Source organism: Populus trichocarpa, chromosome 8 (genome assembly GCF_000002775.5).
Source record: "Populus trichocarpa isolate Nisqually-1 chromosome 8, P.trichocarpa_v4.1, whole genome shotgun sequence".
NCBI lineage: Eukaryota > Viridiplantae > Streptophyta > Magnoliopsida > Malpighiales > Salicaceae > Populus > Populus trichocarpa.
The window spans coordinates 3250812-3277057 of NC_037292.2; the positions used below are offsets into that span (position 1 = coordinate 3250812).

A 26246-nucleotide genomic window follows, 5' to 3' on the forward strand; every position below is an offset into this window, starting at 1 on the left:
AGCCTGCTTGCCACTCATGACAGCAATAAATACTCTTATTTTACAAGAATCGGATTCTTATCGGCAAAAAATGATATACCTGTCGAAGATAGATCAGTGATTGGTGAATCGATTTATAATTAACTCTTGGGCTAGTATCTGGCCTTTCTGTCCAAAGAATTATCTAGCTTTTGTTAGGCGGGCCAGGTTAATTAGGCTGTGTAGTCTGGTGTTCTAACGACGCTAAGTCTACAATGAGCTATGTCGCTGTTGGGCTTTTTGTCCAATTAGACTGGGTTATTTATGTGTTCGTAATATCTTGTCGATGATAATTTTTCTAGGATTTTTTTTAAAACAAATCCAGCACTTATTTAGTAGCAATTGAACGGAAATTAACATTTCTTTTCCTTTGTTTTTTATAAGCAAACGAGTAGGAAATCTAGAAAGAAAAGGCACTTTCTCTGCACTTTACACTTGTATGAAAGGATTCATATTTCCACTGTTTTTTTTCAAGGAAAACAAACATTGCCTGTATTTTTTTTTTTTGAGTTTAACGTGGGTGTCAGGGCCAGCTTGCGTGTACCTCGACTAATCCCACGGGCCCTGAAATTAACGACCATGTAAGTCTCCAGTGGCCATCATATGAGCAACCACAGGGTTCGAACCTGGAACCACAGAGAAAGCAAACCTCTTGATCCCAAGCTCTTACCACTGGACCACAACCTAAATGGTTAAACCTTGCCTGTATTGTTCCTGTTGGATGTGGGATCTAACTGAATTTCAAATCAATGGAGATATGATGTCCTAAAAAATCCTAGTTTAGGAATAGAACTTCTAAATTAGATAATTATTTAATTTATTGAACAATCTCATTAATTTTCTGTAACTAAAATAATTAATAATTTATCCTTGATATTTGATAAATTAAAATGGCTTATGACTAGTATTTATAAAAAATCTTATTTGGTATAGGCGAGGATTTTTTTATGTTTAAATAAATGTTTTTTAAATAAAAAAATATAATAATAGTTTAGAGAAAAATATTCTAAAAATATATATAACATAAAAAATAAATAAAGATTATGAATGTTTATTTTAAATTATTTCTTTGGTTTTCTTTCCATTTCAACCTGATTTGACAGACTTATATATGTCATTCATTTCATCCTCCTCTGCCCTTCCTTCCGTGAACTTGCGATGGTCAAATAATGTGAAACGGATCAGATGATAAAAGTAGATAAGAAATGGGTGGCGTTGCGTGACGACTCCAAGCATTTCGCTTAAATTGTACGCCGAGGTGGAGGAATTTAGATGGAATTTTCGGTGTCTTTGATAGTCACCTTCATTATATTTGGGAAGCATAATTTAATTGCAAGAAAAATCAGTATAACATCTCTTTTCTATATATATATATTTGTGTGTGTGGACGTTGGAATTTATAATAATTTTCAGGATTGTCGATTTTTACTTGAACGGCATGCAATCTAGATTAATTTGATTAAAAATCTTCAAAGGGTTAATTAATGGGCTACTGTAGTTCCTTATTATGGACAGGTACGGCGTGAAAAATGTTTCTTCGGCCATCCAAATAATCATGTCTAAGAACTTTTATAATGCTTAAATCTAATTATCAATATTTAGAGAAAAATAGATATAAGAAATATTAATCATGTCTAGAAAATGTTATAATGCTTAAATGTAATTATCAATATTTAGATAAAAATAGATGTAATTAAGAAAAGAGAAAATCATATTTCATCATACAAACAATTTTAGAATAATTAATTAACTCGTGATTGGTATTAAGAAATCAAGAATTTAAAAAATTAAAGTCCTTCACCAAGATCTTCCGTAATTTTCTTTACGGCACACTTCTTCTACATACAAACAAGCATACATAGTTAGTCACATACCCACTGAAAACATTATCATAACATGATCATTTGCTTTCAATGAGATCTTGCATGTATAATAATACAATATTTTTACATATAGTTTTATCAGTAAACGATAGCCATACAGAGAATGGCCAAATCAAAACATGCTTGAACCAAGCACAAACTCGCAATATTTTTACAACATTTAACATGATTTATTTTTTTAACAATATCTTTACATCTCTTTGACAATATTCGCAAATCTACACGAATATTTTGGGAACAATATGAACAAAACGAAAAAGTCATATAGTAGCACTCAAATAAACATTAATTACAAGATTCTATACACAAAAACAAAATCATCGATGTGGTCTGCGTTCCCCTTTAACTGGAGAGTAATTGTTGAACAAGCACTGAAATGAGAGTCGTCGGTTCTCCGAACAAAGCAGAAATAATAAGCATAATAACTGTTTTTGCCGTGCTCCATATTTGTTTGGCCTTGCTTGAGCTTTTCCCACTTGGAAGTACTATTTCTCTACTTGGGTTGAAAGTTTGAAGCGCTAGGTAACTCGCCTTCACGTTGCCATCTTGAATGAAATAACCCTTTCTCCACTTCTCCAGAATCATGTTTTTCACACAAGCTATATGGTAACAGTATTGATCAGAGGAAGAAACATAGCACCAGCCTTGGATTCTGTTCGAGGTTTCTTTGCTTCCACAGTATAAGCATTTCGATGGCAATTTTTTCCTCAACTGTAGCATCAACCCATCTTCAGTTGTCAAGGTACGCGGGAGCTTTAAACAGCGAGGATGGAAATCGTGTGGATTTTTGTGTTTGCACTGGTACACGAACCCTGACACATCTTCTCCGCAAGCATCACAGTATCTTTCACCCTCTTGAGGAACCTTGTCGTGAAATTTCAAGCTGCACTTAGAAAATGGATGGGAGGTGGATGGGGCAGCATTTGCACATTCCTCGTGGAGATAGAAACTGCAGTCTTCGTGCTCGCATTCGTAGCATGGGCCAAATCCTATCCCCATGCACCCGTTACACTGATAAGGCTCTTGTGGATACTTCAGCAAAAGACAGTGTTGGCTATGACTAGGATGTTTGATCTTGGTTAATCCCATATCTGCAATTATAAACATGGTCAATCACTTTCCCGCATGTGCGTAATTATAAAACATGTAATTACACCATTTAATTTAGAGATTGAAATCTTCCTAGCCCTGGTTGTCCAGGAAAATCAATTATAAATATATACAGAGTGTTGTGTGTACTGCAATATAATCTAGCTTCTACCCAAACCAGGAAAAGAGAAGTCATACACTACTATAATATTCCGCAAGCTATATATATAAAAAATTGTTTCCAGATTCGAAATGAAAAGAGGAGACAGAAAGTGGATAGTTCACCCAATATTCCACGACAAAGATATTGTTTATGAATAAAGAGTATTTTTTTTAATAAAAAAATAGTTATTTAAGTTTTTTTACTCTACAACGTGTAATCCTTGAACCAGTTTATAGTCGGTCTAGAATAGCTCTCTTTTCTAGACAATTTTAAAAGCATAACCTAACATCAACCTCTTCTTGTATTTAGAAAAATTTATTTAGACATATGCTTACATATTATCATATATCTTATGTACATATATAAGACACCCGTTGAATAAATTAAACAAAAACGATGTATGAATTGATTCTAAGCAGATAAAAAATATATTAACAAAAACATACAAGAATTATTAACCCTAGCAAATACCAAGCAGATAAAATATTAGCTTACCGAAAATTTATCGCTAGGATCTCTGGATTAGTTCTGGCTAAAGCGCTCGGCAGGCTTTAATTGATAGAACCCTCTTTGATACCCAAAATGATGTCTATATCTATATAGAAGTAGTCTGGATTTGGTACGAATTGAGGAATCTCCAAAGATGCACGATTTATATAGAGAGGCCTAAACCGACTTAATTAGAAGGGAAACATCAACGAAGGCTAGGTCTTTTTTCCTATTTTTTTCTGGGGTAGGGGGTAGTAGTTACTGAGAAAAACCGTTGTCTTCGTTCCTAAGAGATTATATTAAGTTTGAGTGTATGTATCCTGTTAAGAAAACTTATATGGCTTTTATTTTTCATATATCATATGTTAAATTAAAATGCCGAAAGGTTGATATATTCAACGACATTCAGTTCGGTGTAATTATTATATACCCGCTCCTTCCTTGTATTGTATACCCAATGAGATAACTTTCACAACACTAGCTTTGATCTAGTCCATTGCAACACCGGCGCCGATTGTTTATTCAAACAAGTAAAATATTAATGTACGAGTAAGAATTTGTTATATATTATTATTATTATTATTATATTTTTAAACTCTTCTATGCATAAGATCATATTACCAGTGCTCAACCCATTATTAGGTTGTGTTATATATATAGTAATTGTGTGTGGAAATATTATCATGAGCGTGAAAAACTACAAATTCAAAAAATAAAATAAAATAAAAATTTATGAGGGCAACGGTTTAAAGGGTGATTATTGTTTGCTCGAAACCCTACTATAATCAAATGTACTTCTATAGTTAAAAACCTACAAATACGTGCATATATGGATTTGCCTTAATTACTGTCCTCGAATGTTGGTTTAAGTTCATCATGGATAATGGTTCTCAAGTTTTGTACTGCAGAAAAAATGCAGCAGGGGATTTCTTAAATATAGTTTTATTGAAATTATTGCATGGATATGTCTTCAATCTATCGCATTTGCGTGCTTATGTCGGTAGATTTTTACTTGGCCGTGCATGCGGAGACCGGAGTTAATACAGAAAACAAGACCGATAGTATATTAGTAGTTTATCGGTTATCACGGTGTCTTCGCTACGCGTTCCGTTAGCACACAAGACACGAAAGCAAACGTATGATATACCGCGTTGCATTCCATTACAATTTTTTTTAAAAATAAACTTCTTATTTCTTTTTTAAGAATAACCACGAATTTGTCTGGTACTTTCCTGTGTGCTACGTCTCTCGAATGTATTATACGATGCCGTGTCTTAATAACTAAGGGTTAGTTTGGTATTATAGAATCAGTTATTTTTTAAAGTATTTCTTATATAAAATAATTTGAAAATATAAAAAATTAATAGTTTAAATCTAAGATAAAAAAATTCAATATTTTTTTTGAAGTTTGAAAGTGAGCTTATTAACGTCTCACGCATAACTCCAGCCCAGTGAAGGCCATTTGGGCCTTTGGCTTATAAAAAGAAGAAGAAGAAAGAAACACAAAGGTATCCAACATATTTGAAAATCCCACTCTATTATCCGCGACAAATTAATTTGAACCGTCAGCAAGTGAGGTTAGATAAATAAGCAGACCAACATCACAGCCCAGTATAACCATAAACATACAATGGGCTCATTATTCATCCGAGCGGGCCCTTTTATCTTAGTCTCATGTCCGGCCCATAATACATTAGCCCAATTCTTTCATATATAACCGCATTGCCCACAACCAAAAAAAACAAACATTGTTTATCGTTCTTTAACCACAGAAAAGCAACGACCCGTAACTCCTTTAACCTTTTTAGAGGCGAAGTGTTTAATTTTGATTTAGATCTTAACATAAATGTGAGTATTCTTCTAGAAGCGAAGCTAAACTGTGTATTATTATTATATTATTATTATTATTATTTTACAGGTAATTCTGTAATCCCAATTCAATCTATCAAACCCTAAAGAAAATGGGGAAGAACGATTTCCTTACACCGAAAGCGATAGCGAATCGAATCAAAGCGAAAGGTCTTCAGAAACTTCGATGGTATTGTCAGATGTGTCAAAAACAATGTCGAGACGAGAACGGATTCAAGTGCCACTGTATGAGCGAAAGCCACCAACGGCAAATGGAAGTCTTCGGTCAAAACCCTAACAGAATCGTCGACGGCTATTCTGAAGAATTCGAAAACGAGTTCCTCGATTCGATGAAACGGAGCCATAGGTTTTCTCGTGTCGCGGCGACCGTGATTTACAATGAGTATATTCATGACAGGCACCATATTCATATGAATTCGACACAGTGGGCGACGTTGACGGAGTTTGTTAAGCATCTGGGGAGAACTGGAAAGTGTAAAGTCGATGAGACTCCGAAAGGGTGGTTTATGACTTATATTGATAGGGATTCGGAGACGATTTTTAAGGAGAATGCGAAGAGTAAGAGAGTCAGGGCGGATTTAGCAGAGGAGGAGAAGCAGGAGAGGGAAATTAAAAAGCAGATTGAGAAGGCTGAAGAGTTTTTGACTGTTAAAAATGACAGTGTGGATAGTGGTGAAGTGCGGCCAGCGAAGGAGTTGAAATTGGACAGCGGGGTGAAGGTTGGGTTTGCCCTTGGTTCGAAGAGTAATAATGTTGGGAAAGAGACAGGTGAGAGTTTTAGTTCTAGATTGGTTTTTGAGGAAGTTGAGGATAAGGAGAGGAAGATGGGGAAAAATAAGGAAGGTGGTATTGGAGGTAAAAGTGGGAAATCGGCGTTGGAGGAGTTGATGAAAGAGGAAGAGAAGGCAAAGGAGAGGACTAATAGAAAGGATTATTGGTTGTTTGAAGGGATTATCGTTAAGGTTATGAGTAAGGCGTTGGCAGAGAAAGGGTATTATAAGCAGAAAGGGGTAGTGAGGAAAGTGATTGATAAGTATGTTGCTGAAATTGAGATTCTTGAGAATAAGCATAAGTTGAGGGTTGATCAGGAAGAGCTTGAGACTGTGATTCCGCAGATTGGGGGTTTGGTGAAAATAGTGAATGGGGCATATAGAGGTTCAAATGCCAGGTTGTTGGGAGTGGATACGGAGAAGTTTTGTGCCAAGGTGCAGATAGAGAAGGGAATTTATGACGGGAGAGTGCTTAAGGCTGTTGAATACGAGGATATTTGCAAACTTGCCTAGTGAGTTCTGTTCAATCTCTTTAGTTCAGTTCTGGAATTGCTTTTGTAGTTTTGGATTTATTGATCTTGTGGAATATGTGGTGTAACTTTCCATGATTAATAAAATGACTTTGGAAAGTTGCTCCTTGAAAAGTTCTGTCTATCAGTAAGCTTTTCCTTATCGTTCACATTCTCCTCAAACCCAACTCTACTAGCTTTCTCTATAGCTGTGTACTGCTACTGTCATTACTATAACTGTCTGAGATCTCAACGTGGAAGTTCCCTATGAGGTTTCTGTTTTTCTGCTGTCTCTGAATCTTGAAGAGAATTGTTTAAGATATAAAGTATATGCTTTTTATATAGCTTTACATGAATTTACTCTCTTTTCAATTATCTCCAAAATGGAGGTGACTGTAGTTTCTACCTGTCGTAGAGTGGTCATCAAAAGAGGCCTTGACCTTTGTGTTTCCATATACTCATCTCTTTCTTTCTTTTAATATTTGTATGTTAGGTTGCTATGAAAATGAAGGGCAAATATTGTGTTTGGTTTTTAATTGTATGCAGGGAAGCGTATAGCTATTGACTCAAAGTCTGTCATCTTTTATATAATTTATGACTTTATGCCATTATTATGGTCATTACACGTGAAGAGGACTCATCTGGCTTTTAGTTTGTTTATTTACATTTGCAAAGTCTGCTCACAGCCTATTTTTTATTCATTAAATCTTCACATCGTGTTGAGTTTTAATTTAATCATGCAAAAGAACCCATAAAGTTCTGTGATTGGCTTTCAATTTATAAGATCATAAATCATAAGGTTTTTCTTTCCGCTCCTGTTTCCCGTCTTGAGTTCACAATATGTAAATAATGGGTGCTTGTATGTTTCTGGAGCATCAGATGTGATTTTATTGAAGGATCTTATTTGCTTGCCCTACAACAACAATGGAAAATTCTACCTTCCAAGACAGCAGCTGACCTCCTTATTTCTGCCAGGATTAATGACAGGCCCATCATCCTTTAACCACAAGAAAATCCTTATGGATGGGAATTTGGAGCACTGAACTGTAGTGCTGGGGGAACTGAGTCCACAAATTTCCCACCATACAGCTTTTTTTCCGGGAATAATAGGTCCTTTGTCTTCCCTATTTGAAAACTTGGGTACCATTTTTTTTGTTACAAGGGAGATTGATTGTCCACCCAGGTCAGACATACTTTATTCTACTGGTGCTTCCTCTAATCAAAACGCATCATAGAGACATTTTTGCTCCCTGATTAAGTCATTAAACATCTCGAATGTGTTTAGCATTGTGCTGATTATTGAAACTTCCTACATTGCTTACTACGTGGACCGCCTACATTGAACCCTGTTAATGTTTTAGTGGCCTTTAAGTGAAGTATGGCTTTGGCGCTGGTTTGGTTTTTCAAGTCCTGAAGTTTTCCATGTCTTTCTTGAAGAATTTTTGCTGTCCTTATTTCAAATGGTGGCTTATAAAATCGTGGTTTCTCTCTAAAAATGGTCACTTGTTCAGATTACATGACCAAGGTCATCAGTGGTTAGGTTTCACATTTCAAAACATTGTTGCAGGCTATGTTTCTTCTACCCAGACCAGACATGCTTTATGCTTCTGGTGCCTCCACTGCTTCAAATGCATCATTTGTACTTTTTTACACCTTGATTAGCCACATAACCTTGCTCTCAAATGTGTCTAGGATTGTTCTCATTATTGAAACTTCTTACTTTGCTTGATATGTGAACTACCCTCTTTGCACCCTGTTAGTGGTGACCTTCAAAAGAATATCAACTTTCGCACTGTCCAGCTGAAGTTATAATTCCATGTCTTTCTTGAGGAATTTTTGCTGTCCAGATGCACATGGTGGCTTATCAAATCCCATACAGGCCTCTCTTTAATATTGTGACTTGTGCAGATTACACAACTGAGATCATCTCTGGATAAGTTTCACATTGCAAAACAGACTGTTGTAGCCAATGTTTTTCTTGTCGTTACAAGGGAGAGCAAATCATCCAAACAGGCCAGACATGCTTAATGCTTCTAGTGCTTCCACTACTTCAAATGCATCATAGAGACATTTTGCGCTCTGATTTAGCCATGTAACCTTGCTCTCAAATGCTTTTAGGATTGTGCTGATTATTGGAACTTCCTACATTGCTTGGTATGTGAACCATCCGTTTTGCACCCTGTTAGTGACCTTCAAATGAAGATTAGCTTTGGCTCTGGTTTGATTTGTCAAAACTTGAAGTGCTATTTCCATGATTTTTTTAGGAGATTTTGCTGTCCAGATGCCAGTGTTAGCTTATCAATCCCATACTGGTTTCTCTTTTATATCGTCACATGTGCAGAGTGCACAACAGAGATTCAGTGGTTAGGTTTCACATTGCAAAACAGACTTGGCATGCTATGCTATGTTATGCTTTACTTGTGGTTGCTACTTTAATCATGACCAACCTGGTCATTGCAAAGCACCTGCCAATTGAAGACAATAGCTTTCTATACTTCTGTTGAACCAGTTGTTAGCTTTATATTGTTGTTTTTCCTTCATTAATAGTTGGATAATGTGGATCTTGCTTTGCTTATGGTCCAACCTGGGTTGATGCAGAAATAAGATTGTATGAGTGTATATTATAATTGCTAAGGGCGACATAAGATAACTACACTAGCTTTTGAATTTGCAGTCTCATCTTATATGCATCAGCAGTTAAAAGTTAAGATCGTAGGTGGGTCTTCATGTGTGGTTTGGATCTGCAACACATCAGATTTGCATTAGATTAAACTGTTAAAAGATTCAGATTTGATGGCAGTAAGCAATATTTGGGCTTGAAGAAAACAAATGTATCACTGTTCCTAATTTTTCCATGCTATTCTGTTCCTTACAATTCACCTTGTCCTCTGCTGTTATTTGATAGGAAGGAGAGAAGACCTGAATATCCATTCTGATGGGCCATATTGTCCCTTTTCTCATAGAATAACTGGCAGTTCTGCCTTCTGTTAGCTGTAGTGGTATACAATCTGGATTCCTTGTCACTGAATCCCAGACTATGGTACTTTGTCACAGTTTGGGTACAAAGTGCGGGTGATATTTTCACCCGGTTACTGGAAATGTCAGTGTCCCCTTTAGAAAGCATAAATTATTCGAAACTCAAGGAACAAGGACAGTTCCCCTGTCGAATCCCTTTTCTATTTCACTCTCTTTTCAGTCTTAAATTATTTGGAAGAGTTTTTTTTTTTTTTTTTTGATGATGCTGGTTTGACTAATTTGTCTAGTTGTGGCTTCTTAACGATGCTTACTATTTCTTGCATTCTTTTCTTTCTTTCCTTTTCCTTTGGTCAAGGAGTATATTATTCCATGCAACATGCACAAAGCTGTAGTGAAGGTCTCCAACTTGCAAGCTTGATTGACTTTTTTTATTTTTTCATACTTCATCATCATTACTTGTGCCTCGTTATGAAACTGAATTATCGACTTCAGTGTAAACATTCAAGTACAGTTTATTGTCTGCAAGTTTTGATTAGAAAACATGAATATTGACATGACTTATCCAGAGTCAAAAAGGTTGATGATTAACCTCTTTGCAGATGAAAAGCGGAGGTAGGCCTGGTGAGGTTGTTTGGAGGATGTGACAATTAAGAGGATGAGATTTCTTTTGCCAAGATGTAGCGAGTTTAGGTAGGTAACAGATAGGGTTCTCCGTACTCCCAGCACCCTGTTGATGGTTCCAAGCATCAAGCACAGAAATGTGCTTTGGTTATCAAATTCATCTGTTTTCTGCGATCTCATTCAATTCCTATAAAGTTTAGAGGCCTAGTGGATGTGATCATTGTTTTTTTTTTTTTTTTCCTGAGTGTTGAACATAAATGTCTTGATCTATAACAGTGTTAAGTTGCACTCCCGATGCTGACCAATATCTGATTGGATGGTGAGAATTAGCTATTCACACAGAATTAGCTATTCAAACAGAATCTCATTATCGTGATTTTTAATTCTTAGATTGAGAGCACTTGTCCATGACAGTGGAAAAAAGTTCAAAAATTTCATCCCACAAGTTTGAATGACTTTTTCTTCTTCTTTATTCTCTCATATATTTACCATTCATAATCAAAATAATGTTCTTTCCTTCAGTTATTATATGGCTCTAAGTTGCTATACTATACTCTAAGGGAAATTTGTAATACTGATGCATATGGGCAACTACAAATGTTCCAATACTGGGTTCTATGTGATTGAAATATTTAAAAGATTTAGTGGATGAACACTGATCCCTCACCCTCTTAAATTGCGCAAAAAGTGGGAAATGGTGATTGGAAAAGTTGATGGGGGAGGACATTAAGGCATGATGAGATAATAGGAAGGACTTTAAGTTGTGTAAAGATGCTGTTGCTAAGGTGATGAGATTGATGGCAGAGTGGTACCACAAGCAGAAGGGGTAATGAGGAAAAAGTTCCAAAAGGTACATGATACAAAGTGAAGCTATTGATCAGGAAGTGCTTGAGTTGTGGTTCTGCTGATTGGAGAGAGGGTCCAGTTCGAGGTTGTTAGGAGTGGTTGAAAATTAAGTTTTGTGCCAAGGTGCAGATAGAGAAGGGGATTTTAGCACGTGAGAATGCTCAAGACAGAGCATGAGGGTATACACAGACTTGCGTAGTGAGTTTAATGCATATTTTACTTTCGTGGCTGCACTGGCTTTCTAAGATTGTTGTAATTTTTAGTCTCCTCTGGCATATGTGATGCTCATTTTATGGTTTTGTATCTCTCCAGATTTGATGATGACTCAGAAGAATGTTTATTGAAGAATGCTTCTATTATCACCATAAAAATTGCATGTAAGATGATAACTTGAAGTTCTGGAATTGTCTGTGATTGGAAATTTTTCCGAGTATGATTACTGATTGATTTGTAACACATTGACCTTAAGAATTATGATACTTGACTGATAGACATGCAGTTGAACAACACCCACTAGTCAGGTTGCCAAGTAGTATGAGTAATTTTTGATAGAGAGAAAGAAGCAGAAATAAAATGGTGAATCTTCTGAAGGTTTTCCCCCCTGAGGTCAGAAAGAAACAGTTGAGAATGATATTCTTAAGAGGCAAAATCCATAAAAGAAAGTTCTGGAGAGTTTTCTTTAGGTTTTCCCTGTAAATTGCAGATTGTAAATCACTAGTGGAAACTATTCATTTAAGAAGCTAAAGCTAGAGAATGTCATTTGCATTCCTTTTTATCTTTGGTCGTGTTGTTTTACAGACGCGGTCTGTGAAGGGGGAGCGGGGAGCTTGTTATAGTTGAGAGATGTTACCCTTCCAATTTTTCAGAGGAAGATGGTCTTTGAAATCCCTGTTCAACTCATTTTTTCTTCTCCAACTTTGGTCCTGGGCTTATGAAAGCGGCTACCAGGTAAAGAAATACCTCAGAAATTTTTATGGCAACAAATAATAATTTCATAATTAGAAAAATTGTTAAATCATTCATTGCTGATTGACTGGTGTAATGTTATAAAGATGTGAAAATGCTTCTTTATAATAATGCTAGAGATACTAAGTTTCTTACCATCTATTTTACTAGGACGTAAGCAATTCGTATAGGCGCATATAATTCAATGATAATAAGTATTCGTTGATTTTTAGGATCCAAGCCACCAAGATCTGGAAAACTTTCCCAAAAGAAGCTTTGCATCAGTTAGTATAAAGATTAGGAAAAAAAAAAAGTTTTCCTGGAATTGCTCTTAGAATAGGCTGCAACTGGTGCTCAAAATGCTGTGTTCTTGGAATAGGCTGCAGCTGTTGCTAAAAAATGCTTGAGTTCTTTGAATGGTGAGGGAAAAATATAGCTGTTGCTTCATGTTGGGTGTTAGTTGTAATCTTGACAGCACCATCAAGTGTTTGGAAAGAAGAATTATAGCTGCTGATTCATGTTGTGTGTTTTGCTGTAATCTTGTTGCCACCATTAATGCCCCTGTAAGATGTCAACTATTCTTGGTTTTTCCTTCTGTACAAATTGAACGTAGAAGTGCATCGTAAAAGGTTTTTGTTCCTCAAACATGATATGATTTGTCTTATGTCTGCAATGTTACTTGATTTAGAGTTGTTCAATGAAAATGAAATAACTTGTTTCTACCGAATGGTTGAGCTTCCAAGGTTCTTTTCTTATTTAAGTCTGGCAGTGGATTGTTGGTTATTAGCAGAAAGTTCAACAAAAATGTGTAAAGAAATATATGTGTGAAGTTCACATTATTTCTCAGGCCGAAAATGATAGGCTTTTCTACTGCAGTTAAGGTCTTTAAACGTTGTTTTATGAAATTAAAAAAACAATAATAATTTTTTTATATTTTTTTAATTGTTTTGATGTATTATTATTAAAAATAATTTTTAAATAATAAAAAAATAATTCTAATATATTTTAAAATAAAAATTAAAAAAAAACAATCATTAGTAAAAAAAATTTCAAACAACTTAAAAGGAGCAAACCAAGTTTTTGTGACTAGGAAGCTTGCGTTAACAAATTGGGAAAACGCGTGTTTGGTCACCAATTCGTATGACAAGAACGGAGCCAGCAATTCAACATAGTTTTCAGAACCTTGGTTTTAGAATTCAGTCATTAAGTTAACATTAGATCAATTATTTATCTAATTATTTTATCCAATACAAAGCTGTTTTGACATTTTTTAAATTGCGTTAATTTTTTATTAAGTCAACTCAGATCGATCTGATTTAATAATCATGTTTTTTAATTCTAAACATTTAGTCAGTAAAAATAAACACTGTCAAGTGAAGAAAAAATAATTTTAAGTCTTTTAACGGTCAAGCATGCTTTGAGTTTCTTCTTCTTCTTTTTTTTCTCAAGAAAACAAGAAATAGATAAAAAAAACAACATGGGTGGTCCCTTGAGCGCTTGCATATGCTCAAACTAATCCCTAGAGTTCAGTTTCGATTGAACCATATCTCTTGCTTCCAGTGTCTTTTGTCGAATTGATTCCTCTTAGATGGCCGCCAAGTTTATATAACTATGTAAGTAAGTAATTTGGAAGTTGAGGATCTAAATTAACTAAAAATAAAACGTAGTGTTTGGTTTGACGAAACGTTGATACTCGAGGGACCATGCATGGTATACAAAATCCCTTTCTGTTCTAAGTATCTTCGTGCTGAATACGAAAAGAAAAGGGTGTTAAGGAAAAATTTGTTGAGCAACGTTATAATAAAACCCACCGTCGGATCACTGAAAAGATGAGATGGCAAGATCAGGGACGATCAACACTGGCCCACATGCAATAACCCCCAACAATAATCTAATTCCTAACTCAAACCTAAACGCATCGTCAATTAAGGATGATGGTTGGCTCTCCTACCCCAACCACACACCTTTAATGCACAAGCACGAGCACTTGCCTAGACAGTACACACTGTGACACTGCTATTTCTATTATTTGTCTTGCGGAGACATCGAAGAACCAAATCCCATTTGGAGCTTCAGTTCCGAGTTTCTAGTTCTGTCCGAATCTTGAACAGAATTCTTTGAAATTCAAAGGGTTTGCTTTTTCTGACATTTGGCGAACCGTGTCTCGCTCATTTGATCTTCAGAATGAAGGTGACCGTAGTTTCTCGCAGTGGTAGAGAGGTCATTAAAGGGGGCCTTGAGCTTAGTGATTCGGTATGCTTATTACACATTTTCTGTCTTGTATTTATTATTAGCATGTTTGGTTGATAGGAGGAAAATGAAGGGAAAAAGACCTGTGCGTTTTGATTTGTAAATTTCTTTGTTTTGGTTGTCTTGTAGGCAACAGTGGCTGATCTGCAAGAGGCTATTCATAAGCGAAGTAAGTTCTTTATTCTGCTCCTCTCGTTATGTAAAAAAGATTGGGAATTTGGTTTTAAATTACTTTCAGGATCTTAGTATGGTTTGAGTTTTGATTGGAGATGATAAACCGAAACTCTTCCTATAATTTAATTCACAAATTTTGATTAGATAGGAAATCCGAAGGAATTCAAAGTATGCCATGGGTATTGTTTCTTCGCAGAAGCGCATGAATCATGATGCTTTCTTAGAGATATCAGTTCCTTTGTTGCAAATTCAACTTTTGGAATTGACAAGCTGCTTTTTTCTGCTTTATGGCGGTGTTAGAGTTTGTAGATTTGCTTAGGGTGCTTTATGGTGGAGAAATATGCATTTTGCTTCTTTTTCCTCACTGTAACAAGTGCTGTTGGAATTGGTTTTCTTGCCCTTGATTGTGTCATTATAATGGTTATTATATTTGAAGAAGGTTTTGTTGTTGGATTTGAGTTTTATTATTTATTTATTTATTTTCTTTGTACAGTACTCAATTTTGTTCTCTATATCATGAAATCATGTTGGGTTTTGCATTGATTGGTTTCTTTAATGCAAAAAGATTCTAAAAGTTTTTTGATTTGATGTCTCATACATCATTGAGATGAAACTCACAAGATCGGGGTTGTGATTTTCTTTTTTTGGTTGGCGAGGGTGGTGGTTGTAGTGATGTGGAAGGGGTTTGATATGTGATCCTTAAAATTGAGAACAAGAGCTCAAAAGCATAAAATTAGATCTGAACTTTGAAATTTTTGTTGACAAAATTCAAATTTGTGTCTGCTTTCATTTGTACACTAGCCCCTACTTTTTTTGATCCCTCCCCCAAGGCGCCACATGTACATAGGAGTGTTGTGTATGCAGTTGGAGCATCAGATGCAATTTTGTTTCCATAACCATTTCTGCATGTCTTACATCAACAGCCAAAAAATTCTACCCTGCAAGACAGCGACTGACCCTACCTCTTCCACCGGGGTCAAAGGAAAGGCCCACTGTACTCAACTACAAGAAGAACCTCAAAGAATACCAAGATGGGAATTTAGACAGCTTAACTATTCTCTTCAAGGACCTGGGTCCGCAAGTTTCCTACCGCACACTCTTTTTCTTTGAATACTTGGGTCCTTTGGTGCTCTATCCTTTTTTTTACTACTTCCCAGTCTACCAGTTTTTGGGCTACAAGGGAGAGCATATCATGCACCCAGTTCAGACATATGCATTGTACTACTGGTGCTTCCACTATTTCAAACGCATCATGGAAACATTTTTTGTGCACCGGTTTAGCCATGCAACCTCTCCGCTCTCCAATGTGTTTAGAAATTGTGCTTATTACTGGACCTTTGGTTCCTATATCGCTTACTACGTGAACCATCCACTTTACACCCCTGTTGGTGATCTTCAAATGAAGATTGGCTTTGGCTTTGGCTTGGTTTGTCAACTTGCAAACTTTTATTGCCATATCTTGCTGAGGAATCTTCGCCGTCCAGATGGGAATGGCGGCTATCAAATCCCAAGTGGATTTCTCTTCAATATTGTTACATGTGCAAATTACACAACAGAGATTTATCAATGGTTAGGTTTCAACATTGCAACCCAGACTGTTGCTGGCTACATTTTTCTAGTGGTTGCTGCTTCCATCATGACCAATTGGGCCCTTGCAAAGCATCGAAGATTGAAGAAGGTAACTTTCTGTTATTTTTGTTGAACTGGTAGCTTCATATATATCCTTATATTTCTTCATAAGAGTTGAAAATTGTAAATCTTTCCCTGCACATAGGCCAACCTGGTTTGATGTGGCAATGAGATCTTGTATGTGTATATAAGATGGTTTGATGTAGACAATATCAGATTACTAGCTTCTGAATCCTATAATCATACATATATTGTGCTCCTGCAAACACATGCATATCTTTTTAGATGTGTTGTGGGTGGGCCTTCATGCAAATTTGGATTGGAGGGAGGCTTATCAGAATTGAGTTGGATTTAACTGATTCAAATTTTCAGATTCCATCACATTCATCAAGATAAGGTGTTAAATAGTTGCTGGGTTTTTTCAAATGAGGTCTGCATCCTAATGTTTCTTCTTCATCGGGAAAATTTACGTTGTCTTCATGTTACTGGAGGATAATAATGGATTGGAAAGGTGGATTTTTTAACCTAGTGTAGATAATTGTAAGTGAAAACTTGGGCATGAAGAATACGCTTGCACAGCATCAACATGCTTTCTACTTGCACTTCTAATTGTCCTGGCTTGCTTTTATGTTATTGATATAAGAAACTTATCTCAAAACAACTACATAAAAGAGTGGTTTACCTTCCGTTTGAATTTTTGGCATTCTTATTTTTGTTACTTACATCCCATCTTGCCCTCTACAGCTATTCGATGGAAAGGATGGAAGACCTAAATATCCACGCAGATGGGTTATACTGCCCCCAGTCCTGTAGATTAACTGCTATCTCAGCCACAAGTCAGCTGCTTTGGTGTGTCGTCTGATTTGTTATCAGGAATCTCATGTTTCGGTGCTTGTCTAGTAGAAAGTGGAGTTCACGTTCCCATTCAATTGCCTGAGGATCGTAGGCTTTTATTCTAGACAGCTTAAATTAATGGAAACTTAGCAACGAGGATAGTTCGTCGTCAAACCTTTATTTCTTTTCTTGTCTTGAATTATTTGGAATAGTTTTTTGAATCGTATTGGTTTAGCTAATTTGTTGAAATGGTGGCTTCGTTACGATGTTTGGTACTTTTTTATTTCTTTTATTTCCATTCGCTTGCTGTTGATGCCAATTAAGGCCATGTAGCAGTTGTTTACTGAGTGGTGGGTGAAATTCATTATCCATGTCACATCAGAACTTATTCTGAAGCAACACAGGCTACTAGCTAACCTACTTGCAGACTGAAAAAAAGGATTTGGATCATAACACAACCCCCTCTTAGTAAAATAAAACTCACATTTATGATCCATAAAAGAAGTCTGCTCACAACAGGCAACGTGTTAATAGCCTAATTCATCTAGCAGATGTCTCATGCTGCTGCATCCATCCATGAGAAAACCCACAAATTGCAGCGCCAAAACTACATCCACGTGCAAGCTCGTTCAATCCCTTGACATTGTATTTGGTGTTTATCTAAAGCTTAGAGGCCTGGTGGAATCGATCATTGATGCTTTGCATACGTGGAACATTGGTGACCAAATCATCATTGCCAATGGTTGCATTCTGCTGCTTATACGGTAACCACTTTACGGGGAGGGAAAAAAAACAGGCGTTTACACCACAGAAAATCGAAGGTTTCAGACTTTTTGCTCCAAAACGAGCCCACCCTTGTGATTCCAATGCTAGCATTGTCCAAGTAAAAGAGAAAGGGTCCGGGCCATGGAAGCGCGCTCCAACCGTTATGTGCTGGAAAACGTAGCTCCACCTAGTTTAGAATGGTCATTTTAGCACAAAAGGCAGACGCTAGACTGCATCATTTATCCAACAAAATCTTTGATTCTTCCACACCTGGCCATTTCATAATCAAAGGAATGTTCCTACCCTTTTACTCATGAAGGGAAGAGTTGTCGCAGCGATGCACAGGTGCAGCTCACTCAAATACTCAGATAGTGGGCTGTAGCCTGTACTAATGGTATTTAAAAATAAAATAGAAACTTGAAGAAGAGTAGCTCGATTAGCACTAATCCATCATCTCCTTCAAAACCATTTTTTTCATATTATTAAACACATCTTCTTAAGACTAACGTAAATACTTACATGCATGCATGTGTATATATATATATACACAGTGGTTGATACTTGATACCAAGTTTATGTTCTAGAACAGTTGTGTGCTCTAAATAGTATGGTAGATTTTTTAATTAATTTTTGTAATAAAATTATACTTATCCACGAAAATTGAGCTACTCTCGTTGTTAAATTCTAGTTTTTTCATTGAAGAGGTAAAAAAGAGATATCCTGACAGCATATTTATCACCGTAAGAAATTTAATAACTTATACAAAAAAAGGAAAAAAACAATAATAGTAATTTTTTATGATTTGTTTAGAGTATGGTAGAGGTTATTTTTAAAGTGTTATTTATTTAAAAATATATTAAAATTATTTTTTTATTTTTTAAAAATTATTTTTTATATTTATACATTAAAACAATAAAAAAAACATAAAAAAATTAGTTTAAAACTAAAAAAAATCAAAACATTTCAAAAATACACCATGCCAAGCAAGAACACTACGTACAGGTAAGATTTGTAAGAAGGGAAAAAAGAGGAGGGGTAAAATAGAGAAGACAGGAAGGAGAAGAAAAAGGAAATGACTGGAAAACCGGAAGGAGCTGGCTGGATCCAGCAAGAAATAATAACCCCAGATAGATAGGAAATATGAAAAAAGAAGAGCGCATGACGCGTTCCTCTCTGTAAGTTGTGCCCACAAAATAAAAATAAAAGAATCCAACGGCCCACAACTCATCTCGCGTTCCATATATTGAGCTTCTTCCTTTCTCTTTCCAAAAGCTCAAAAAAAAAAAAAAACATTTTAGTTTTGTTTGTGTGCGTCGTCGCCTCGCTCACTCTCTCAAAATCCCTCCTATAACAAGGTCGGTCCTTTTCTTTTTCAATCAATCGCTCTTCTATCTTTTCGATCTGCTGTATAGCGGTCTGGATCTGATCTCCTTTTGATTCTGCATTTTGCTTTTTAGTATTTTGTAATGTGCGATTCATGCTCGCAAATCATTTTTTTTATCTGCATTTTGGATTCTTCTTAATCCCATATTTGGATCTGGTTTTATTATTATTCCCGGGTTCGTTTTGTTTAAAATCTGAAGGAAAATTGGGAAATTAACAGTGAAGACCGTAAATTTTACTGTAATTACAAAGTTGGAAATGGATTCTAAATGCTCACTTTTCTTTATGTCTGTGTCTTTAGATTTCGTTTGCAATTGCTTTAAAAATGTGATTTAACATTATTCTGAAATGATATCCGAGATTTACTTGCCTATTCTCTTAAGTCTTTTTTATGCATTTTGATTTTGATGCGATATATTTGTTCACTTTATTTTTCCTAATCGATTTCTTTTCCGTTTTTAAGACACGGAAACACGACGGTTGGTTTGCCATTGCATTTTCTTTTTTTGGGGGCCAATGTACACGACGGTTGGTTTGCCATTGCATTTTCTTTTTTTGGGGGCCAATGTACACGACGGTTGGTTTGCCATTACATTTTCTTTTTTTGGGGGCCAATGTTCAGTAGTTAGATTTCCAGATTAAGGTGTTTGTGTAATAAGACATGGGATCTATAGATGTGATACATTGATTTGCAATGTTGCTGTTTGTTTTTTAACTGATGAAGGCGAAAAAACTCATTTGCTTGTTTGTGTTCTTTTTTTTTTCAATATTTTATTTTTTACTCTGTTTTGCATTAATGCATGGCTAGTTAGGAGATGATTTTGATGTTTTTGCTTCGCTTGATAAAAGAAATTTATTCCTTTTTTGTTGATTATCACTGTTTGGTATTACAGGCAGTAGAAGATGGCAGACGCAGAGGATATTCAGCCACTCGTTTGCGACAATGGAACTGGAATGGTCAAGGTATGCCATTCGACTTTATTGTGTTTGTAGAAAGAATAACATTGGTCTGATCTTCTTATAGAAATACGCATGAAGGTGTTGAAAATTTCAGCAATTTATTTCCAGTGTTACTTGCTTTGGATAGGAAGATCCTTTCCTAAAGTGCTTGCAAATGTATTTAGAGCTTATCATGTTGTTAAGAAGAGATCTTCTTTCTAGAAACTGCTTTAAACAGATTTAATTTTCTAAACTTGTTTATTGTTTATGTATTGTTTTTGGGTGAACTAATTGCAATATTTGCTTTTAGGCTGGATTTGCTGGAGATGATGCTCCAAGAGCTGTCTTTCCCAGTATTGTTGGTCGTCCTCGTCACACTGGTGTGATGGTTGGCATGGGCCAGAAAGATGCATATGTAGGTGATGAGGCTCAGTCCAAGAGAGGTATCTTAACTTTGAAATACCCAATTGAGCATGGTATTGTGAGCAATTGGGATGATATGGAAAAGATATGGCATCATACCTTCTACAATGAGCTTCGTGTTGCCCCAGAAGAGCATCCAGTGCTCCTAACTGAGGCTCCTCTGAACCCCAAGGCTAATCGTGAGAAGATGACTCAGATCATGTTTGAGACCTTCAACACTCCTGCTATGTATGTTGCCATTCAGGCTGTCCTGTCCTTGTATGCCAGTGGTCGTACAACTGGTAAGTGGTGGTCAATGATTTCGTTAATATTCAGAGGGTTTAAATTGTAAACGTAAACTGATCTTGTGTTTAATTATTAATATTTTATGTGCCAACACAGATTATTTTGGAGAGGACTAAATATGACTGTTGTGTAGGTTGATTCTTGGAGCTGGTGTTCCATCTGTTTAGATTTATTTAGAGTTTTCTCATTGCAGTTGTCTCCTTTCCCTTTGTTTTTCCTCAGTTTTTTTCTTAGATGTGTTTGATGTTTTCCAATTATTTTTATTGTCTTGTTCAATTTCTTTTTGAAAATCTTGAGCTTTTCAGTCCCCTGCCTTCCTTGAAGGCATGCCCTTTTGTTCTAGGATACCCTATTTACTGGTTGTGGATTTGCTGTGCAGGTATTGTGTTGGACTCTGGTGATGGTGTCAGCCATACAGTCCCCATATATGAGGGGTATGCCCTTCCACATGCCATCCTTCGTCTTGACCTGGCTGGCCGTGACCTCACTGATTCCTTGATGAAGATCCTCACTGAGCGTGGTTATTCTTTCACAACCACAGCTGAACGGGAAATTGTGAGGGACATGAAGGAAAAGCTAGCTTACATTGCTCTTGACTACGAGCAGGAGCTAGAGACCTCCAAGACCAGCTCAGCAGTTGAAAAGAGCTATGAATTGCCTGATGGGCAGGTCATCACCATTGGTGCTGAACGTTTCCGTTGCCCAGAGGTCCTCTTCCAACCATCAATGATCGGAATGGAAGCAGCAGGCATCCACGAGACCACATACAACTCCATCATGAAGTGTGATGTCGATATCAGGAAAGACTTGTATGGTAACATTGTCCTCAGTGGTGGTTCAACTATGTTCCCAGGAATTGCTGACAGAATGAGCAAGGAAATCTCTGCACTAGCCCCAAGCAGCATGAAAATCAAGGTGGTTGCACCACCAGAAAGGAAATACAGTGTCTGGATTGGTGGTTCAATCTTGGCGTCCCTTAGCACCTTCCAGCAGGTTAGTTAAAATCTATGTACATGCATGGTTCTTGATAGAAAGCTTACTCTAACATTGGTTTCTGACCGGATTGCTTTCTTGCTTGTTTCTTCGAGTGCAGATGTGGATTGCAAAGGCAGAGTATGACGAGTCAGGGCCATCAATTGTGCATCGGAAGTGCTTCTAAATGCTTCGAGGGTGGTATTGTCGAAGAAAAAAGAAAAAAAAATGCTATATTTCTCGGAAAGAAGTGGTGCAGCTTGCACCCTTTTCACTGTAGCTTTGCTATCCATCTATGTTTATTCTAATGTTGGAGTGATGGTTTTTGAGAAGGCGAGGAGTTGATTGCCAGAATGGTCCAATTCTTTCATTAGTAATATCCCGAGATGTTTTGATTCTTTTGCACCACCACCCTAAAGCCCTTAATTTTGTTTATGGATTTGGGGGACGTCCTTGCTTAATTTGCATGGGTTATTTGAGGAGTCATTTACAGCAACGATATTGCATGTGAAGTACAAGGAACTTGGAACTGAATATGATTAAAAGCCTGGCATCAAAGCAGTCTCGATGGCCGTGTTTCAAAAAATGCTAAAAAATATTGAAAGATGGCAATTAAAAGCTGATTTCGATTTTTAATGTTGGAAAAGGATATCGAATTAAAAATCATGGGCTGTTCTTTGCACCTTATTTGCCAATCACTTTCTAAGCCCTAATGGGATAAGATAAGAGGGGTAAAGTTTTAACTTGTAACCGATGCTCTACCGAAGGGCACAAATCCTAAGGTTATAGAAGGGGTTTGCTTTAGTGATCTTGATTTCAATGCTGCATGCCAGATCAACACCACTTTCAGTAAGTCTTCACTTTTGGGATCGAGTTTTCAGTTAATTTAGACATGTCGGGGACAAAACTTGGGGAGGAAATTCTGACCGAATCTTGGGCTAAAACCCAATCATCCTCAAGCCCAGGTACCGGCCCAATCGATGATCCATCTTTATTGAATTATTAGGACTTGATAAAAAAAGTTAGAACCCGTTGATAGTTTTCTGAAATCCAGAAATGAATAAAAAATTCGGAGCAGGAAAGCAACGGGCACTCCTTCACTTGGGAGGTCATGCGTTGCTGTCTTTGTCTCGCTTCTTGCCGGCGCCTCTGTTGTCCACAACATGTACAAACCCAGCCTTGTAACAACACCCATCCCTCTTTCCCTCTATATCTCCGAACTTTCCCTCTGCTCAGAGTGTCCGATAAAATGTCTAACTCACCGACTCTTTTAATTCTTCTGTTTGTAGACACTGCCTCCAGTGGAAAGTGCTTCTGCTGAGGAGAAACAGACTGAAAAACAATGAATATTTCTTTTTTCTTAATACAATACAAGTGTGTCTGGATTTCACAGTAAAGATGCGAACAAACTTTTGAATCTTATAAGACATTTTATGGTTTGCTAAATATGTTGTCTGTTTAATTAAGAACTCTCATTTATATGAACACACAAACTCGGTCTATTTTACATATCTTCACATTCTCTTTTTTCTTCACGTCCTCTCAAACCAGTACGGAAAAAAAACAGTTTGGAAAGTTCATTCTGCATCAGAAAGTAGGGCTACTGTTGTATGATGATGATTGTCGCAGAATGGATGATCTTCTGCAGTATATTCCTCTCTGCTGATATTTTCTTGGTTTCCAAGTGCTGGATGGCTGGTATACTCATGGATTTGAATTCTTTCCTCGTGCAAAAGCTTCCCCTTCGAGTCCATAAACTCGTCATCTTTTTCTTGATTGTGTTGATGGCTATAGATAGAGTTACACCTCAAACGTGTCCTGAAGCCTAATGCTTTTAAGCTTTCCTCAGCTGAAGAGGATCGTTGGGAGAAGCTACCAAACCCTTGAATCTCTCGTGTTAACTTACGAGCGCTTGCCCTCTCTTCTTTGAGAAACTCTTCATTTTCAAGTAGCTCCAGGATTCTCTCGGATAGTTTTCTAACACTTGAACCCCAGTTGAATCTGCAAACGAAACCAAAAAAGTATAAAAATCGGAGGCTACAGCCCTTAAAATTGTATATCAATTAATTTGTCAATAAGCAACTCTACCGACCCTTTCTCATCGACAAACTGAAAGCTAGCCATCTCCTTAATGGCATCTTTATCACACTGAAACTCATCAGCAACCCGTAGAGGTCCATGGGTTAGCAGGTGTTCCAATAGAAGCAGAGTCTTGTAAAAGATTCTCCAGTTTTTCCTATCAAATTTTATCAACCTGAATTGGAAACGAAGAAGAAACATAGATCCTTCAGTATAATCTCTAAGTTTCATAGAGGACAAATAGATCAATCTAATCCCAATATACAAATATAAACCTCTTGTGTAGAATGTCCACAATTCTACAGTAATCATCAACTTCAAAAGCAGCCCGTGAAATAACACCCATAGCACGTGTATCTGGAGCCCAAAGATCTCCATTTGTGATCTCTTCTGTCAACCTTCGAACAGTTTGAACCAACCAGGAAAAGGGTTGATTAATAATTGTATGGCATCGAAATCATATAAACTAACAAAAAACGAGAAGGAGAATTAACTTACAGTTCTGTTGGTGTAACGTCGGTTAGTGCCAAACGAGCAGTTTTGATTTTCTCTTTGAAGAAGAAAGAAGCTTGCCTCTTGAATTCATGGAGAAGAGGGCTGCCCATCTTCCTATTTTTGTTTAGAAGCATAGCCATGTTCTTTGACTTGAGAAGAATATTTCACTTTGTTTTCTCTCGGAGTTCTCAGTCGCGTACGTAATACATGCAACTACTCCATTAGCAGCAACAAACACCAACTACTCTTCAAAAGTGCATGTCTGCGTATGTAATGAGAGGGGAAAGACATGTAAGTGAATATTTAAAGGTAAAAGGATAGAAGTCAGCGAATTCAAGTTTCAACAGGCCAGCATTATACCACTAACGTGGAAACTGTGTGGTAAATTTGGTCATTGAACATCTTTGCTGTCTTGTCATTTGTCCCTCTAGAACTTGATCAGGTCGACGTATAAGGAAATGTGTATATTTTATACATAGTTTTGGCATAAAGTTTAGTTGATAGCCACGATTGAATTTGGATTAGGTCGTAAACAATCTACTCAAATATCAGGATTCAAGAGATTAAAAATTACAGGCATATCACTTGCGCTATGTCACGAGTTAAAAAAATTAATTAAAAAGATTTTTTTAAAAAAATAAGAATTAAAAAAATAAGGATTAGATTTAAGAAAAAAAAAACAAATGATGAATAATTTTGGATTGAAGAGCTAAATTAAAGAAAAAAATCAATTTCACAGAAGAATTAGAAAAAAAAAACCACCAAGAAAACAAGGATGAAATTTTAAAAAATAACAAATTAATTTTTTTTTATTAAAAAATAAAATTGAAAACAATTAAAAGTTTACAAAAGAGGTAAGGAAAAAGGAAGAAAAAAAAGAATCAGGATCAAATCTAAAAACAAATATAAAAAAATTAGATTGAAAAATAAAATTGAAAACAAATAAACAACTTACAAAAATATCAATGTCAAAAATTACAAATTGAAAGAATAAGAACCGATACTTAAATATCCTCAATTAAAGAGACCATCTTGAAATTTTAAATGCCAAGCATGAATTTCGATGAAGAAGAGAAAGAAAAAAAAAAATTACAAGAGCCAAACCTTGCAGCCTTTGTCAACACATGTCGCCTTCCTGAGGAGGCAATGCTAAGGCGTTTCAAATACTATCACGAAAGGTAACGTTTGACCACCAGACAGATTGAATGTGCCGCCCTAAAGACATAGGGATTGTCCACGCGCTAATTAAATGTATATATATATTAGAAACTTTTTTTTTAAATAATTTATGTATATATTAAATCACACAATTGCTCCTAACCCAAACCTATAATTATAAAATATTCAAGTAAAAATACAAACATACCCTTGAATGTAAGGCATGGAAAATCCACTCCCAATGACATGTGAGTAATTTAACTGTTTAATAAAAATGAAAAAGATAGAAACATAAACTTTTAAAAAAATAAATCCAAGGGTACAAGGGGCTTTCATTGTGTATTATAAAATGAAAAAAACATAATTGATATTTTAAATTCTGAAATGTTCAAGTGAATCATTATGAAATTACTAAATTATCCCCAACAAAAAATATTTTAAGGGCAGAATTAATATTTCACCCTAAAATCTAAAAATATCACCTATTTTCTCAATCCTTTTTACTTTGGTATTTTATTTTTTAATCTCCTCATTCTCTAACAAACTAAAAAAAGAAGAAGAAGATGAAAAGATAAAATAAAAAAAACATTGCGTTGATATTATTTTATAAGTCCACAGCATATTTTGCAAACTAAATTCCCGCACTTTTTAGATTTACTTATAATAATTAATTTTTGGTGGT

The 26246-nt window shown here is 36.1% G+C and overlaps 5 protein-coding genes across 13 annotated transcripts; 3 read left to right on the forward strand and 2 right to left on the reverse strand.

The window, feature by feature from the left end:
• Positions 1-2005: 2005 nt before the first annotated feature.
• Positions 2006-3790, reverse strand: LOC7457938 (uncharacterized). The gene is made up of 2 exons (XM_024606791.2): positions 3649-3790; positions 2006-2992 (listed from the first exon to the last, which is right to left on the reverse strand). The coding sequence occupies exon 2, from the start codon at positions 2988-2990 to the stop codon at positions 2244-2246; it is 747 nt and encodes a 248-aa protein (XP_024462559.2). The 5' UTR covers positions 2991-2992; positions 3649-3790; the 3' UTR covers positions 2006-2243.
• A 1601-nt stretch (positions 3791-5391) lies between these two features.
• LOC7487955 (KIN17-like protein) lies at positions 5392-12905 on the forward strand. 7 transcript variants are annotated; one of them, XR_002983437.2, is made up of 4 exons: positions 5400-6793; positions 7670-8944; positions 10366-12181; positions 12412-12905. XR_002983437.2 is itself a non-coding variant. In XM_024607524.2 (2 exons), coding segments are annotated over exons 1-2 (1191 nt in total). In that variant the 5' UTR covers positions 5400-5603; the 3' UTR covers positions 10367-12905. The 7 variants fall into 7 exon arrangements, 3 of the variants coding, with proteins under 3 accessions (XP_024463291.1, XP_024463292.1, XP_024463293.1); XR_002983438.2 differs by having other exon boundaries at positions 7766-8944; XR_008059777.1 differs by lacking the exon at positions 7670-8944 and having other exon boundaries at positions 10366-11431; positions 11546-12181.
• A 1183-nt stretch (positions 12906-14088) lies between these two features.
• On the forward strand, positions 14089-17314 carry LOC7467545 (very-long-chain enoyl-CoA reductase). The gene is made up of 4 exons (XM_002311130.4): positions 14089-14431; positions 14558-14597; positions 15526-16280; positions 16976-17314. The coding sequence occupies exons 1-4, from the start codon at positions 14363-14365 to the stop codon at positions 17042-17044; spliced, it is 933 nt and encodes a 310-aa protein (XP_002311166.1). The 5' UTR covers positions 14089-14362; the 3' UTR covers positions 17045-17314.
• A 1687-nt stretch (positions 17315-19001) lies between these two features.
• On the forward strand, positions 19002-22230 carry LOC7467546 (actin-97). Of its 3 annotated transcripts, none has more exons than XM_006379531.3 (5): positions 19002-19185; positions 20107-20176; positions 20463-20856; positions 21240-21853; positions 21954-22230. In XM_006379531.3, the coding sequence occupies exons 2-5, from the start codon at positions 20117-20119 to the stop codon at positions 22017-22019; spliced, it is 1134 nt and encodes a 377-aa protein (XP_006379593.1). In that variant the 5' UTR covers positions 19002-19185; positions 20107-20116; the 3' UTR covers positions 22020-22230. The 3 variants fall into 3 exon arrangements, with proteins under 3 accessions (XP_006379593.1, XP_024463525.1, XP_052310804.1); XM_024607757.2 differs by having other exon boundaries at positions 19177-19244; XM_052454844.1 differs by lacking the exon at positions 19002-19185 and adding an exon at positions 19274-19298.
• Positions 22231-23164: 934 nt separating this feature from the next.
• Positions 23165-24728, reverse strand: LOC7467547 (uncharacterized). Its single transcript, XM_002312058.4, has 4 exons — positions 24410-24728; positions 24187-24309; positions 23925-24086; positions 23165-23833 (listed from the first exon to the last, which is right to left on the reverse strand). Exons 1-4 carry the CDS (start codon positions 24544-24546, stop codon positions 23410-23412), a joined length of 846 nt encoding a protein of 281 aa, XP_002312094.4. The 5' UTR covers positions 24547-24728; the 3' UTR covers positions 23165-23409.
• Positions 24729-26246: the final 1518 nt, after the last annotated feature.